The 15,089-nt window shown below is 43.3% G+C and overlaps 1 protein-coding gene across 4 annotated transcripts; it reads right to left on the bottom strand.

The window, feature by feature from the left end:
- Window positions 1-8,884: 8,884 nt before the first annotated feature.
- Window positions 8,885-14,998, bottom strand: AHSP (alpha hemoglobin stabilizing protein). 4 transcript variants are annotated; one of them, XM_070779961.1, is made up of 5 exons: window positions 14,859-14,994; window positions 10,640-10,848; window positions 9,740-9,868; window positions 9,507-9,581; window positions 8,885-9,250 (listed from the first exon to the last, which is right to left on the bottom strand). In XM_070779961.1, the coding sequence occupies exons 4-5, from the start codon at window positions 9,579-9,581 to the stop codon at window positions 9,047-9,049; spliced, it is 279 nt and encodes a 92-aa protein (XP_070636062.1). In that variant the 5' UTR covers window positions 9,740-9,868; window positions 10,640-10,848; window positions 14,859-14,994; the 3' UTR covers window positions 8,885-9,046. The 4 variants fall into 4 exon arrangements, with proteins under 4 accessions (XP_070636062.1, XP_070636063.1, XP_070636064.1 ...); XM_070779962.1 differs by lacking the exon at window positions 10,640-10,848 and having other exon boundaries at window positions 14,859-14,998; XM_070779963.1 differs by lacking the exon at window positions 10,640-10,848 and having other exon boundaries at window positions 9,740-9,809; window positions 14,859-14,971.
- Window positions 14,999-15,089: the final 91 nt, after the last annotated feature.

The raw sequence follows: 15,089 nt of genomic DNA, 5'->3' as shown, positions 1-15,089 counted from the left end.
TACTATTGTCACTGAAATAACTGAACATCAAATACATTTATTCTAATGGCATCTACACTGAGACAGAAAGTAGAGTAACGTGGCCTTAGAGTCAGACATAACATTATGATGAAGCATATTTTAAATTATACTCTGTATTTCATGCATTAAGTTTCTTTTCAAGCTGTACATCTACTCACTGAACTATGGAATACCAACGTCAATGTGTAAGGGGATTTATTCATTGAGATGAAGAATGTTAGCAGATTTTATGTTTTCTCATTCAATTTCCTCACTGTTTCTGCTCGAAAACTTACAGTGATGCTACAAATATGACTTCTTCCATTGTTCTAAATAAAGTATCTCATTCATTTCCAGACTTTGTCATAAACAGTAACAGACAGTGAACGAACAATATCATCTATTATATATTTCTTATATAGAAAGGAATTTCTTCTATTTGTGTGATCAAGACTAACTTGTAAGAGAACATGAATACTGCTTAGTCATATGACTCAGGGTCAGCAGTTTTTCTTCACAAGCATGCATATTCTTGCAAACTCTTCTGGGAACCTGGAAAGAAATACCAAGGTAGTCATTTTTAATGTAGTTATCTGATAAAAACTTGAATAATAAAGTGATCAGAAATGTTGTCTTCAAATGTCAAAACGAAAGACAAAAATAAGAAGCAATAGGGCTCCCCTGGTGGTCTGCTGCTGCTGCTAAGTCATTTCAGTCGTGTCCGACTCTGTGAGACCCCATGGACTGCAGCCTACCAGGCTCCCCCGTCCCTGGAATTCTCCAGGCAAGAATACTGGAGTGGGTTGCCATTTCCTTCTCCAATGCATGAAAGTGAAAAATGAAAGTAAAGTCGCTCAGTTGTGTCCGACTCTTCACGACCCCATGGACTGCAGCCTACCAGGCTCCTCCGTCCGTGGATTTTCCAGGCAAGAGTACTGGAGTGGGGTGCCATCGCCTTCTCCGCCCCTGGTGGTCTAGTGGTTAAGAATCCACCTGCCAATGCAGGGGGTAGGGGTTCAATCCTGGGTGGGGTAGATCCCACATGCCATGGAGCAGCTAAGCCTGTGTGCCACAACTACTGAGCCAGTCCTCTAGAGCCTGGGCTCTGCAACAAGAGAAGCCACTGCAATGAGAAGCCGGCACACCACAACTAGAGGGTAGCCACTGCTCTCTGCACCTAGAGAAAGCCCGTGCACAGCAACGAAGACTCAGAGCAGCCAAAAATAAATAAAACTTTTTTAAAAAAGAAGAAGAAACAGCAGGTTATTACAATTACCCTTAACTAAGTTCACTTGGATTGTTGTATCTTTCACTATTGCTGCATAGCTAGCCATACAAAAATAAAATGGTTTAACACAATGTGTTTCATATTGAATGAGGTGATGGTGGGGAGGCGTTTTGAGGTCTAAGATGCTTCATGAGTTTGCAATTAGCTGCCAGGGTCTTCATTGTGTTTCTAGGCTCATTTATGAATCTGTGCATTGCTGTAGTGCTCTTCTGTCTCAGACCCAGTTACAGTCAGTCCATTCATTTTTATATTGGGGTTAATTTTGTCTACAAGAAAATGAGTTTTTAAAATGTGAATTGCCTTAATTTAATTCCATTGTACATATAGCCATAAATAGCACTTTCTTTTTTCCCAGTTAGAGGACATATACATATACCTATTCAATGTGACTCAGCTACCTGTGATCAAGATCAGACAGTATGGTACTGGCACAAAAACAGAAATAAAGAACAATGGAACAAGATAGAAAGTCCAGAGATAAACCCATGCACCTGTGGTCACCTAATCTATGACAAAGGAGGCAAGAATATACAACAGAGAAAAGACAGTCTCTTCAATACACGGTGCTGGGAAAACTGGACAGCTCCATGTAAAAGAATGAAATTAGAACACTCCCTAATACCATACACAAAAGTAAACTAAAAATGGATTAAAGACCTAAGTGTAAGACAGGACACTGTAAGACTTTTAAAGGAAAACATAGAAAGAATACTGTTTGACATAAATCAGAGCCAGAGCTTTTTTGACCCAGCCTCCTAGAGTAATGAAAATAAAAACAAAAAGAAACAAATGGAACTTGATTAAACTTAAAGGCTTTTGCACACCAAAGCAAACCATACATAAGATGAAAAGAGAATCTTCAGAATGGGGGATATTTGCAAACAAAGCAACTGACAAGGAAGTAATCTTCAAAATATACAGATAGTTCATGCAGCTCAATATCAAAAAATAAGCAACCTAATAAAAAAATGGGCTGAAAACCTAAACAGACATTTCTCCAAGGAAAACATACAGATGGCCAAGAGGCACATTAAAAGATGCTTACCATCACTAATTATTGTTATAGAAATGCAAATCAAAACTACAGTGAGATATCTCTTCACACTGTCAGAATGGCCATCATCAAAAAATCTACAAACAACAAATGCTGGAGAGCATGTAGAGAAAAGGGAACCCTCTTGCACTGTTGATGGGAATGTAACAGCCACTATGGAGAATACTACAGAGGTTCCTTAAAAAACCAAGACTAGAACTATGATATGACCCAGCAATCCCACTACTGGGCATATACCTTGCTGCTGCTGCTGCTGCTATACCTTGAGAAAACCATAATTCAAAAAGGCACATGCACCCCAGTGTTCACTGAAGCACTATTTACAATAGCCAGGACATGCAAGCAACCTTAATGCCTATCAACAGAGGAATGGGTAAAGAAGATGTGGTACATATATACAAAGGAATATTACTCAGCCTGCTACAACAAAAATAGAAATGAGTTTTTTTTTTTTCCCTCCTGAAAAACAAGGAAAATAAAGAGAACAGTGAAGAGGCTAGAGAAGCAACATAAAATGGCCTGAAAGAGCTAACCAATCTTAGTTTTATTTTAACTGTTACTAATCTGTAGTGCGTATAACTAGATTTGTCCATCTCAAAGCTTACCTCCTATCATCCCTAATATTATATAAATTACCTCCTGCACCTGGTATTTCCTCTCCCTCACTCTCTAGCAGGTTACCACTTATAGCTGTTTGCATTTCAGAAAGAAGGTTGCAGGCCAATAAGCCAGAGATGAATGGACCCAATTACAGGGCTGTTGGACCCAAGTACCAGGCCACATGATGCCAAAAATGACTGTTTCATAATAATGCCCACAGAGAATGCAAAACCTTCACGACCTTGTTCCTTATCACATACCCTGGACTACAAGTTCCCACCTATAAAACCCCATGTAATTCCCCAGGAAGGGGGACACAGTTCTTGAGGTGCTAGCCTATAGCATTTCTCTTTTGCCAGGCAAAATAAAGCTACTCTCTTCTATTTCCTCCAGACTCTATCTACATATTTCTATTTGGCCTCAATAGACAGGTAGACAAGATTTTGGGCAGCAAGCTATCAAAAGAAACAAAACTGGGTCATTTGCAGAGACATAGATGGACCTAGAGACTGTCATAAAGAGTGAAATAAGTCAGAAAGAGAAAAACAAATACCGTATATTAACACATATGTGTGGAACCTAGAAAAGTGGTACAGATGACCCTATTTACAAAGCAGAAATAGAGACACAGATGTAGAGAATAAATGTATGGATACTGAGTGGTGTGGGAAGAATTGGGAGATTAGGAATGACAAGTATACAGTGCTATGCACGGAATAGATAATTAATAAGAGCCTGTTATATATTGTGGGGAACTCTACTCGATGCTTTGTGGTGATGGGAAGGAAATCCAGAGGGGCGGGGATATATGCATACACATGGCTGATTCACTTCACTGTACTGCAGAAACTAGCACAACACTGTGAAGCAACTATACAACAATAAAAAGAAGATCCTAGATGAGTCATGCATCATTTCTTCTTTTTAATTAATTTACTAGAGTATGCTGTGCTTAGTTGCTCAGTCATGTCCGACTCTTTGCAACCCCATGGACTGTAGCCCGCCAGGCTCCTCTGTCCATGGGGATTCTCCAGGCAAGAATACTGGGGTAGGCTGCCATGCCCTCCTCCAGGGGATCTTCCCAACCCAGGGATCAAACCCAGGTCTCCATAATGACATAAAATAAACTGCAAATATTGAAAATATACAGGCAATAGAAGAAGTAGAGGACTTTCTTAGAATGATGTCAACAAGACAACAGTAAGGAACTTTCTACCATCTGTCCCCACCCAGAAACAGCAAATTGATAATGATATAATTAAGATAATGATATCCATAATTATAATTACTGTATATATGTATTTATATAATTTTAGTACATGAAAGAAAATGGCCATACCAATATGGAGGCCCAGATTTATCTATCATTAAAGGCTTAAAAAAGTTGATTTACAATGTTGTGTTAATTTCAGGTGTACAGAAAAGTGATTCAGTTATACATATATGTGTATATATATATTTTATTTAAGATTATTTTCTATTATAGGTTATTACAAAATATTGAGTATAGTTCCCTGTGCTAAACAGTAGGTCTTCGTTGGTCATCTATTTAATATATAGTAGTGTGTGTATCGGAGAAGGCAATGGCACCCCACTCCAGTACTCTTGCCTGGAGAATCCCATGGATGGAGGAGCCTGGTAGGCTGCAGTCCATGGGGTCACTAGGAGTCAGACACGACTGAGCGACTTCACTTTCACTTTTCACTGTCATGCATTGGAGAAGGAAATGGCAACCCACTCCAGTGTTCTTGCCTGGAGAATCCCAGGGACGGGGGAGCCTGGTGGGCTGCCGTCTATGGGGTCGCACAGAGTCAGACACGACTGAAGCGACTTAGCAGCAGTAGCAGCAGCAGTGTGTGTATGTTAATCTCAAACTTCTAATTTATCCCCCCTTTTCCCCTTTGGTAACTATAAGTTTGTTTTCTGTGTCTGTGAGTCTATTTCTGTTCTGTATGGAAGTTCATTTTTATCATTTTCTTAGATTCCAAATATAGGCAATATTATATGATTTGTCTTTCTCTGTCTGGCTTACTCCACTTAGTATGAGAGGCTACTGAATTGGGAATTCTGGGTACCATTTCTACATTCTTAGAGACAAAATAATACATCTGGCTGGTGTGAGTTGTATTTGTTGCTGTTGTTAAGTCTCCCAGTTGTGTCTGACTCTTTGCGACCCCATGGACTGCAGCACGCCAGGCCTCCTGGTCCCTCACCACCTCCCAAGTTTGCCCAAGTTCATGTCCATTGCATCAGTGATGCCATCCAGTCATCTCATCCTCTGATACCCTCATCTTTCTGCCCTCAATCTTTCCCAGCATCAGGGACTTTTCCAATGAGTCAGCTGTTCACATCTGATGACCAAAACACTGAAGCTTCGGCTTTAGCATCAGCCTTTCCAATGAATATTCAGGGTTGATTTGCCTTAAAATTTACTTCTTTGATCTCCTTGCTGTCCAAGAGACTTTAGAAGTCTTATCCAGCACCACACTTCAAAAGCATCAATTCTTTGGCATTCTGCCTTCTTTATGGTCCAGCTCTCACAACTGTACATGACCACTGGGAAGACCATATAGCCTCGATTATATGGACCTTTGTCTCTGAGTAATGTCTCAGAGTAACGTCTTGTCTCAGAGTAATGTCTCTGCTTTTCAATACACTGTCTAGGTTTGTCATAGCTTTCCTGCCAAGAAGCAATTGTCTTCTGATTTCTGAACTTCTGGAGTTGTATTTACTCCTCACCTAATCAGTAAGCCTGGGAATGGAAAAGGCATGGTAGTAACAGCCCAGAAGACCATGGTTAGATGTGTGCATGTGTTTGGGTGTTTGTGTACCTTGGGGGATGAGAAGGCAGAGTTGTTGTTAAGTGGCTAAGTTGTGTCAGACTCTTTGAGACCCCTGGACTGTAGCCCACCAGGCTGATCTGTCCATGGGATTTTGCAGGCAAGAATACTGGAGTGGGTTGCCATGTCTTTCTCCAGGGGATCTTCCCGGATTAGGGATTGAACTCGGGTCTCCTGTATATGGCCTCATAATTCCAAGATGACTCTTACATTATAGGCACCATAAATAAACCAATAGGTTGTACTAACTGCTGCTACTGCTGCTGCTGCTGCTAAGTCACTTTGGTCGTGTCCGACTCTGTGTGACCCCATAGATGGCAGCCCACCAGGCTTCCCCGTCTCTGGGATTCTCCAGGCAAAAACACTGGAGTGGGTTGCCATTTCCTTCTACAGTGCATGAAAATGAAAAGTGAAAGTGAAGTCGCTCAGTCGTGTCTGACTCTAGCGACCCCATGGACTGCAGCCTACCAGGCTCCTCCGTCCATGGGATTTTCTAGGCAAAAGTACTGGAGTGGGGTGCCATTGCCTTCTCTGAGGTTGTACTAAAGAGCCAATCAATTCAGGGGAGGCCCTTGCAACAAAATTAAGAGTATGGAAGAGGACCATAGTGTGGATGAGGGATTCCCTCTGACTTCCTTTTAGCAGCAGTAGGGAAGCCACCTGGTTCCTCAAATTTTTCTACCACCATCTCTCATCATGCACCTTCTTGCTCACACCTCTCTGACATACCTCGTTCCTTTGGAGCCTTGATTTTTCTGAAACAAGCACCTTTCTCAGAGCTGTTGTGCTGGCCATTCCTGCATTGAGGCATACACTTCAGATAACTTCCTGGATCCAACCCTATCTTCTTTGAGATCTGTGTTCAAATGTGTGACTTCCCTGGGGGTCTCGTGGTTGAGACTCAGCAATGCCACTGCAGGGGGCGCTAGTTCCATCCCTGGTCTGGGAACAAGATTCCGCATGCCTTGCAGTGTGGCCAAAAAACAAAAAAAAAGTCACCTTGTTTGCTGGTGTTACCTAAACACTCAGTAAAAGAAAAAAAAAAAATCACGCTCCTTGTCTACTGTCTCCTTTATAACTGATTTCTTCATCCTGGCAGCGCTCACCATCTGACACGTTATATGTAGTGTCTTCAGTTAGTGTGATAATTTCTAGGTCCATCACATTTCCTTGATTTTTAAATAGCATTTGTAGGTATGTGCCTCTTGCTTTCAGGTTAGAATTCAGGTTACAAATAGCAGAAACCTCCTTAACTAAGCTTTGAAGTCTTCTGTTCTTAACAATTCAACAGGCAGGCTATTTAGAATCCTTTCTTTTGTTTTCCAGAAGGTGGCACTACAGCCCGTTTGTATTTTCTCCCTTGGCCTGAGTGCCCTGTAGACACAGGGCTCACTCTGGCAGAGGTGCCTGGGCTCACTCTGGCAGAGGTGCCTGGCAGCAGAGTACAAGGAGGTATGGGTTTAGCCTTGGGGTTCTTGGGGTGCCCACAGTTTGTAGGGATTTCCTTGGTTGAGGTTATCCAGCTGGTTCATGGGCAGACTTCTTGCGGAAGTACTGGAGCGGACAGCAGGAACCAAACCATTAAAGCCAAGGTTCTTATGTTTCCTTCCATGTTTTCCTCTCACCCCTCAGTTATGGAGATCCCTCCTCAGAAATCTGGGTACTGCTAGAGAGAAATGGGCTTCTCCAGTTGGAATGTGCGCAGCTAGGAATGGGAGGCAGTCACTCACCCCTCGCGCTTCCCACCCACTCTGTGAGAGGCGTCACAGCTTTCCACCTCCTTTGCCCGAGGGGGGCACCCCTGCTGCTGTGAAAAGCTCAACATTGGTGGAGTCGCCCTGGGGAGACAGGCCACCTTGGCAAGTTCCTTCCTCTCGCCTCCAGACTCATCCTTACCTTGCTCTAAGGACATGCTGACGTCCCCTGCAGGCAGTCTGGACTTCCACAAAGTCTCTCTCTCCAGAAGGGTCTCTTGGTCTCTTCCCAGTTTGCCATCTCCAGGCTTCACGCCTCCATCCTCTGCTCCCTTGTGACCAGTGGAGACAGAGGAGATTTGTATCTCCCTTGGATCTGCAGCCCTTACTGAGGTCCTATTTGATAATTTTCAGATACACAGGTGGGTTAGAAACCTCCTGGGCTCCTTGATGGAGTGTGCAGAGGCACTTCTGTTCCCTTATGGCTGTTTACTTAGCTGTTTAAAAGGGAGAGGGGGGACTTCCCTGGTGGTCCAGTGGCTGAGACTCCGAGCTCCCAATGCAGGTGGACTGGGTTTGATCTCTGGTCAGGGAAGTAGATCCTACATGCCACAACTAAGAGTTTGCATGCTGCAACTTAGACCTGGCGCAGCCAAATGAATAAACCTTTTTTACAAAAGGAGGAAGGGGACAGGGAGGGAAAAGAGGAGCAACTTAACCCACCAGCTATATGCCATCATCACACCATCTGTCCGTGCTGATATTTCTAACTCCAATCCATTACCACGTAGATTATTCTAGCCACCCCCCACCTTGCTTATCCCTAAATTCCCACTCCGACATTGAGAAACTTAACTCCCATTATCCACCATGTATTTATGCCTATTGTTCAATTCCAATGAGCATGTGCAACAGTATCAGAATTATTAACCAGCACTAGGGCACAGTGCTTGCATGCAGTTATTTGTGGCTTAGTCTTATAGATTCCGTCATTTCCACAGTCTGATATGTTAGTATATTTCATTCCCCAACCCCCTACAGTGAGGTTGTCTCATACTTTTGTCATAGTTTGATTCTCTTGTCACATGCTGCAGTGTGAGATAAACAAGACTGGGAGATTCCAAAAACTTTCTGCTAGACAGCATGTCACAGGACCATGCTTTCTGGTGAGCCTCTATCTCCTTTTTGTCCCCTTCCCTGTCCCTCAGCACTTACTGTTTAGGCTCTGTCAGCTGGCCCCTCCTTCAGGCTATTTTAGTACTTCCCAGTGGTTACTTAAGGCTGCAAACCTCTGCACTAAGAAGTTTGATCTTCAAGACCATATTTAGGAAGCAGGGCTGAGGGAAAAGGGACCAACTGTCTCCACGATTCAGGGATCGGAACCAAAGAAGAGCCAACAAGCCAGGAAGACCACCACAACCAGAACTGGTCTTTATTGAGGTGTCAGGGTGCAGCAACACCATGAAGGAGCGGAGCCGGAGGACTAGAACACAGAGGCAGCATTTGAGGGTTTCTTAGACTTGCAGCCTGGGTCTCTGGGCTAGGAGAAAGGCAGCGTATGAGGGGCTGCTCACGAGGACTTTAGGAAGTTCCTATATTTGTCCAGGAAAGAGGCAGACAGGGTATTGAGCTCTTGCCGAAACTCCTGCAGAGCCTTGTCCTGCTCGTCTTGCTCTCCCGACAGCTGCTTCTTGTAATAGTTGATGTAAAAGCTCACCCAGTCATTCACCACAGTCACCATGGCTTCTTCAGAGATGGCAGGATCACTGAAGACCTGGAGGGGACGTAGGGTGGGGTAGGGGGTAGGGGTGGGGGGCGATCAGAATTTGGCAAAGGAGACCCGGCTCAGACATGTGATTCAGGAATAACTACGAACTCTGACCTCCTTTTTGCTCTGATTTGTATTCCCTGTCTCTCATGGTTTCCATCAAGTCCATTACCCTCCCCGCTCCAAGTTATTCTCCTTTCTCTGTCCTTGCCCACCTCCCAACACTTTAGGCCTGTCCTCTGAACCAGAGCACCAGGCTTACCTGCTGATTTAGCAGGATGTTGAATTCCTTTATTCCTTTGGAAATGAGATCCTTATTGGTCTGAATAAGGGCCATCTGCATGGTTAGAGAAAGAGATGAAATTTAAATATCCTTTTCTCCCAATCTCCTCACTCCCACCCGAGGATCCCTGGTGCCCTGCAAGGTCACTTGCCCTGCACCACCTTTCTGACCCTGAACTGCCCTGAGATCACATTTCTCCCCGGCTGGCTCACCTTCAAGTCCAACGGTGCTGTGTAGGTCTCAGCCACACTTTTCAGGCTCTGGCTTTCCCTCTGTGCCAAGCTAGATGTAGACAAGGGGTCCAGGGTCAGCCAAAGAGGGAAACGCCCTGCATTTCGGTCCTGAGGGAGGGTGATATGTTAACCAGGGGAGGGGAAGGAGGGAGAGGTTCCCCTGAAATTAGGAAGATAGCAAAGCCAAGAGAACAGATAAGTGGGGAGACCCAGAAAACCACATCAGGGACAGCCTTGCCCTCCCTGCCACATCCCAGAAGCCAGGTTCCAAAGGCTAACAAAATTAACAGTGACTGATCCCCCATTGCAAGACAAGCACTTTAAAAATCATCCCTCTACAACTGATGGCAATTATTCTTCCAATTCATAGATGATATATTCATAGCAGCTAACATTACAGTGATGATTTGTGTGAGGCATTGTTTCAAGCAAGTATTAAGGTATTTATTCTTGGGAGTTCCCTGGAGGCCTAGTGGTTAGGATTCAGGGCTTTCAGTGCTGTGGCCTAGATTCAATCCCTGGTCAAGGAACTGAGATCCTGCAAGCCACACAGCATGGCATTAAAAAAAAAAAAAAAAAAACCTCACAAAGTATGTATTCTTATAAAAGCTTCCATTAGGCCAGTTCCAATAACAGTCATAATTTTGCAGATGAGCCATTTGTAAGATGGGAGGACTGGATGCTACCAGGCTGAATTCCACTGGAATGGACACACATTTCTTATTCTCTACCATATCATCAGGTACTTGACAAAGCAAAAATACCCTTTTTCATCTTTAAAAATATTTTCCTAATGTTTTCCATTTTAATAGATTTTTTTCAAATTTCTAAATCACCATATACTATTTGAAATAAATGAAACATTATAAAAATACACACTGAAAAAACGGATCATTTTTGCTCCTTCCCCCAACAAAGTAGCCAACATTAAAGAGATATGTATTTTCTGTCACATCTTTCTCCATTCAAAAACCAATGTTCAGGGACTTCCCTGGTGGTCCAGTGGTTAAGACTTTGCCTTCCAGTGCAGGGGTTGTGGACTTCATCCCTGGTTCAATCTTTGGTTGGGGAGCTAACATCCCATATGTCTGGAGGCCAAAAAATGAAAACAAAAGCAATTCAAAAACAATAACAAATTCAATAGAGATTTTAAAAATGGTCCACATAAAAAAATCTTAAAAACAAAAACCAGTGTTCACAGGCAGCTGTACACTCAGTTTGTTGATATGCTTTTTGTTTATTCCATTATCTTAATTAACATACAGCAAAATTAACTTCCTTTTGGTATACAATGTATGGATTTCAATATGTAGATTCATGTAACTACTACCACAATCAGGACACAGAACATTTCCATCACCCCCCAAATTCCTTTGTGCTCCCCACTCTGATCCCTGGTGGTTTAGTCGCTAGGTCGTGTCTGACTCTTGCAACCCCATGGACTGTAACTCACCAGGCTCCTCTGTCCATGGGATTTTTCAGGCAAGAATACTGGAGTGGTTGCCATTTCCTTCTCCAGGGGATCTGCCCAACCCAGGCATCAAACCCAGGTCTCCTGCACTGCAAGCAGATTCTGTACTGACTGAACTATGTGGTAGTCCCCTCTTATCCCTAAACCCTGCCAACCACTGATCTGTTTGCCATCACTACAGTTCAGTGTTTTTGAGGACGTCAATGCAGGAGACCCAGATTCGATCCCTGGGTTGGGAAGATCCACTGGAGAAGGGAATGGCTACCCACTCCAGGAGTCTTGCCTGGAGAATCCCCATGGACAGAGGAGCCTGGAGGGCTACAGTCCATAGGGTTGCAGAGCTGGACATGACTGAGCGACTAACACACACTATGATGGAATCATACAGCATATAACCTTTGAGACTGTCTTCTTTCACTCAGAATAATGCCCTCAAGCTCCATCCAAGTGTTTGCGAGTAACAGTGAGTGAGTTGTTCCATTCCATTGCTAAGTGTGTACTGCAAGGATGCACTGCTGCTGCTAAGTCGCTTCAGTCGTGTCTGACTCTGTGCGACCCCATAGACGGCAGCCCACCAGGCTCCCTTGTCCCTGGGATTCACCAGGCAAAAACACCGGAGTGGGTTGCCATTTCCTTCTCCAATACATGGAAGTGAAAAATGAAAGTGAAGTCGCTCAGTCATCTCCGACTCTTCTCGACCCCATGGACTGCAGTCCACCAGGCTCCTCCGTCCATGGGATTTTCCAGGCAAGAGTACTGGAGTGGGGTGCCATCGCCTTCTCCGACAAGGATGTACTAGATCTTGTTTATTCATTGACCCACTGGAGGATATTTGTATTGTTTGCAATTATTGGTAAGCATCAATAGATAGCTATAAATATTTGTGTACAGGTTTTTGTGTGAACTTGTTTTTATTTATTTAGGGTAGAAAGGATTTGTTGCCACAGAGAGGAATAATCGCAATGCAACCTGACAAAGAACATGTATACAGAATTTAAAATTAACTCTGATAGTTCAATAATAAGATAATGCAGCTTTTTAAATGGCCAAAAGATTGGAACAGGCACTTCACAAAGAAGATATGCAAATAGCCAATAAGCACATAAAGAGATATTCAACACTATTACTCACCAGGGAAATGCAAATGAAAGCTACAATGTGATACCACTACATACCAACTACAAGGACTAAAAGTTTAAAAGACTGATTAAGTGTTGGTAAGGATCTGAGAGAACTAGAATTCTCATACATTGCAAGTGGGTGTGTAAAATGAAAAGTCTGAAAGATAATTTGGCACTGTCTTATAAAGTTCAGCATACATTGACCACATAACCCAGCAATCCCACTCCAAATGGAGTTAATAAGAAATGACCATACAAGTCTACAAAAGTACTTGCATGCAAGTGCAAATGTTCATAGCAGCTTTATCACAATAACTCAAAACTGGAGACAACCCAAAATATCTAATAACCAGTGAGTACATATACAAATTGTGGCATATTCATACAATGGAATACTACTCAGCAAGAAAAAGAAACAGACTAATCAACAGACGACTCAGCAATAAAAAGAAACATGCTGTACTCATGACAACATGGATGAATCTCAAAATCATTAGGCTGGGCAAAAGAAGCCAAGCATAGAAGACATATACAGTGGAATTCCATTTCTACGAAATTCTAGAATAAGCAAAAGTAATCTATAGTGGCAGAAAGCATTGTCAGTGGTTATCTGTGGCCAGAATACAAGAGTGGAGCTTAAAATGCAAATGTGCCAAGGGGAACTTTTTTAGATAGAAATACATATCTTCACTATGATGAGCATTCTCATACACTGTTAGTAGGAGTGTAAGTTGGTAAGGTTTTTTTCTTTTTCTTTTTGTTTAGGCACATGGGCTTAGTAGCTCCAAGACATGTGGGATCTTCCTGAATCAGGGATCAAAATGTCTCCCGCATTGGCAGCAGATTCTTTACCACTGAGCCACCAGGGAAGCTCCAGTATGATTTTTTAGAGGGATAATTTAACAATACTTGTTCAAATTTAAAAATACATAGGGCAGGGAGGGGAGAGTGAGATGAATTGAAAGAGTATCATTGACATATACACACTACCATTTGTAAAATAGATAGCTAGTGGGAAGCTGCAGTATAGCACAGGGTGCCCAGCTGAATGCTCTCTGATGACCTAGAGGAGTGGGATGGGGTGGGAGGGAGACTCAAGAGGGAGGGGATATACGTATACCTATAGCTGATTCACACTGTTGCACAGCAGAAACTAACACAACATTGTAAAGTAATTATGGGGAATCTTTATAGAAACTGGCACATTCATACCAAGGCATGACTTCCAACTATTAAAATAATGAGATAGATACACATGTGCTGATAGGAAAAGGTATCAAAGATGTTCAATGAACTACAGTTAGAGGAGGCTACCTCAGGCTGAAAGTATGGCAGTGGGCATTAAACATTAAACTATATTTCTCTCTCTCTCTCAAATGGCAAACAGTGTTTACCTCTGGGCATTGACTGGTATCTGTTGAAAATGGAAAGAGGGATAAATGTCAAGGGAGAATTTGACCTTCTCCATCTACATTACCATTTGAATTATTTTACAATAAGAATGTATCCTTCCATTATTTTTATAATACTTAAAAAGAATACAAAATAGGGAATTCCTTCACGGTCCAGTGGTTAGGACTCTGCACTTTCACTGCAAACAGCCTGGGTTCCATCCCTGGTTAGGGAACTAAGATCCCATAAGCCACAGGGCCAGCCAAAAAAGAAAAAAAGATGATGTAGTTCTTAAACCATTAGCCTCCAGTTGGACTCGTGCCTCAGAGCCCAGAAGAGTAGCAAGTTCTTACTAAATAACTGTTGAATGACTAGGTGAACACTTGACGCTTTTCAGCTCTGTCTTCATCCGTTTGATGAAGTCCCATCAAACTCCAGTTTGGGTATGCAAACTCCAGTTTCCTTGTTCAAATGAGAATACCTACAAGGGCTACTGAGAAAATAAATTCATTCATTTCACAAAAAGGTAGTTGGCGCCTGATCTGTGTCAGGCCCTGGGACAAAGACAAAGTTCAGTGCGGAAGACAAAGTTCTTCTCCCCTGGGAGTTTATGTTCTAGTGGGGGCAGTGAGAGGATGAATCAGTAAAGTCTGAACAATGGAGCAGGGCCTCATCTACAGAGCTCTGTGGGTCATGACAAGAAGTTCATATTTTATTTTATTCATTTATTTGGAAGGCTGAAGGGCAAAAAATTTCCAGTGGAGGGTCAGACCCACCAGAAGGAAAACAAACAAAAAACCCACAAACCAACCAAAAGGGAAGCTTAACGGGGCCTCAGCGATCATTTGGTTCAAGTTCTCAACACGCATGCATTCACTGATTCATAAATGTCGTTCAGGCACCTACTACGTGTTGGGTACTAGGAACAGGAGTAAAATATAGTCTCTGGCCTCACAGCAGAGAAGGAGCCTGAGGCCCAGAGGGGACACTGACTTGCCCAAGGCCACACAGCTAAAAATTCTGTGGCTGCACTGGGTCAAAACGCAATTCCCTAGGGACGCCCTCTTCCCTTGTCCCCATAACCGGAAGTCGCGGGTCACAGCAAAGCCAGTACCTCCAGCGTCTGGCGAGTCAAAGGGCTCCCGCGGCCCCAGACAAGATGCTACAAAGAACCAGGACGAGGAACGACCAGCCCCGGGAGGTCGAGGCAGGGCCGGGAGGCTGGAAAGGGACCATGTCTCTGGTTGAAATCAGACACAGAAGCAGGAGGCCCTTTTCGCGGAGGAAGATTGTCCCTCTGCAGCCGCCGTAGTGGAGCCGGAAGTGCCCTGTGGCCACGTTTCCC

Source organism: Bos indicus, chromosome 25, assembly GCF_029378745.1.
Source record: "Bos indicus isolate NIAB-ARS_2022 breed Sahiwal x Tharparkar chromosome 25, NIAB-ARS_B.indTharparkar_mat_pri_1.0, whole genome shotgun sequence".
Taxonomy (NCBI): Eukaryota; Metazoa; Chordata; class Mammalia; order Artiodactyla; family Bovidae; genus Bos; species Bos indicus.
Note: the sequence above shows the minus strand (reverse complement) of the source record. Positions and strands in the feature narration are given on the sequence as shown.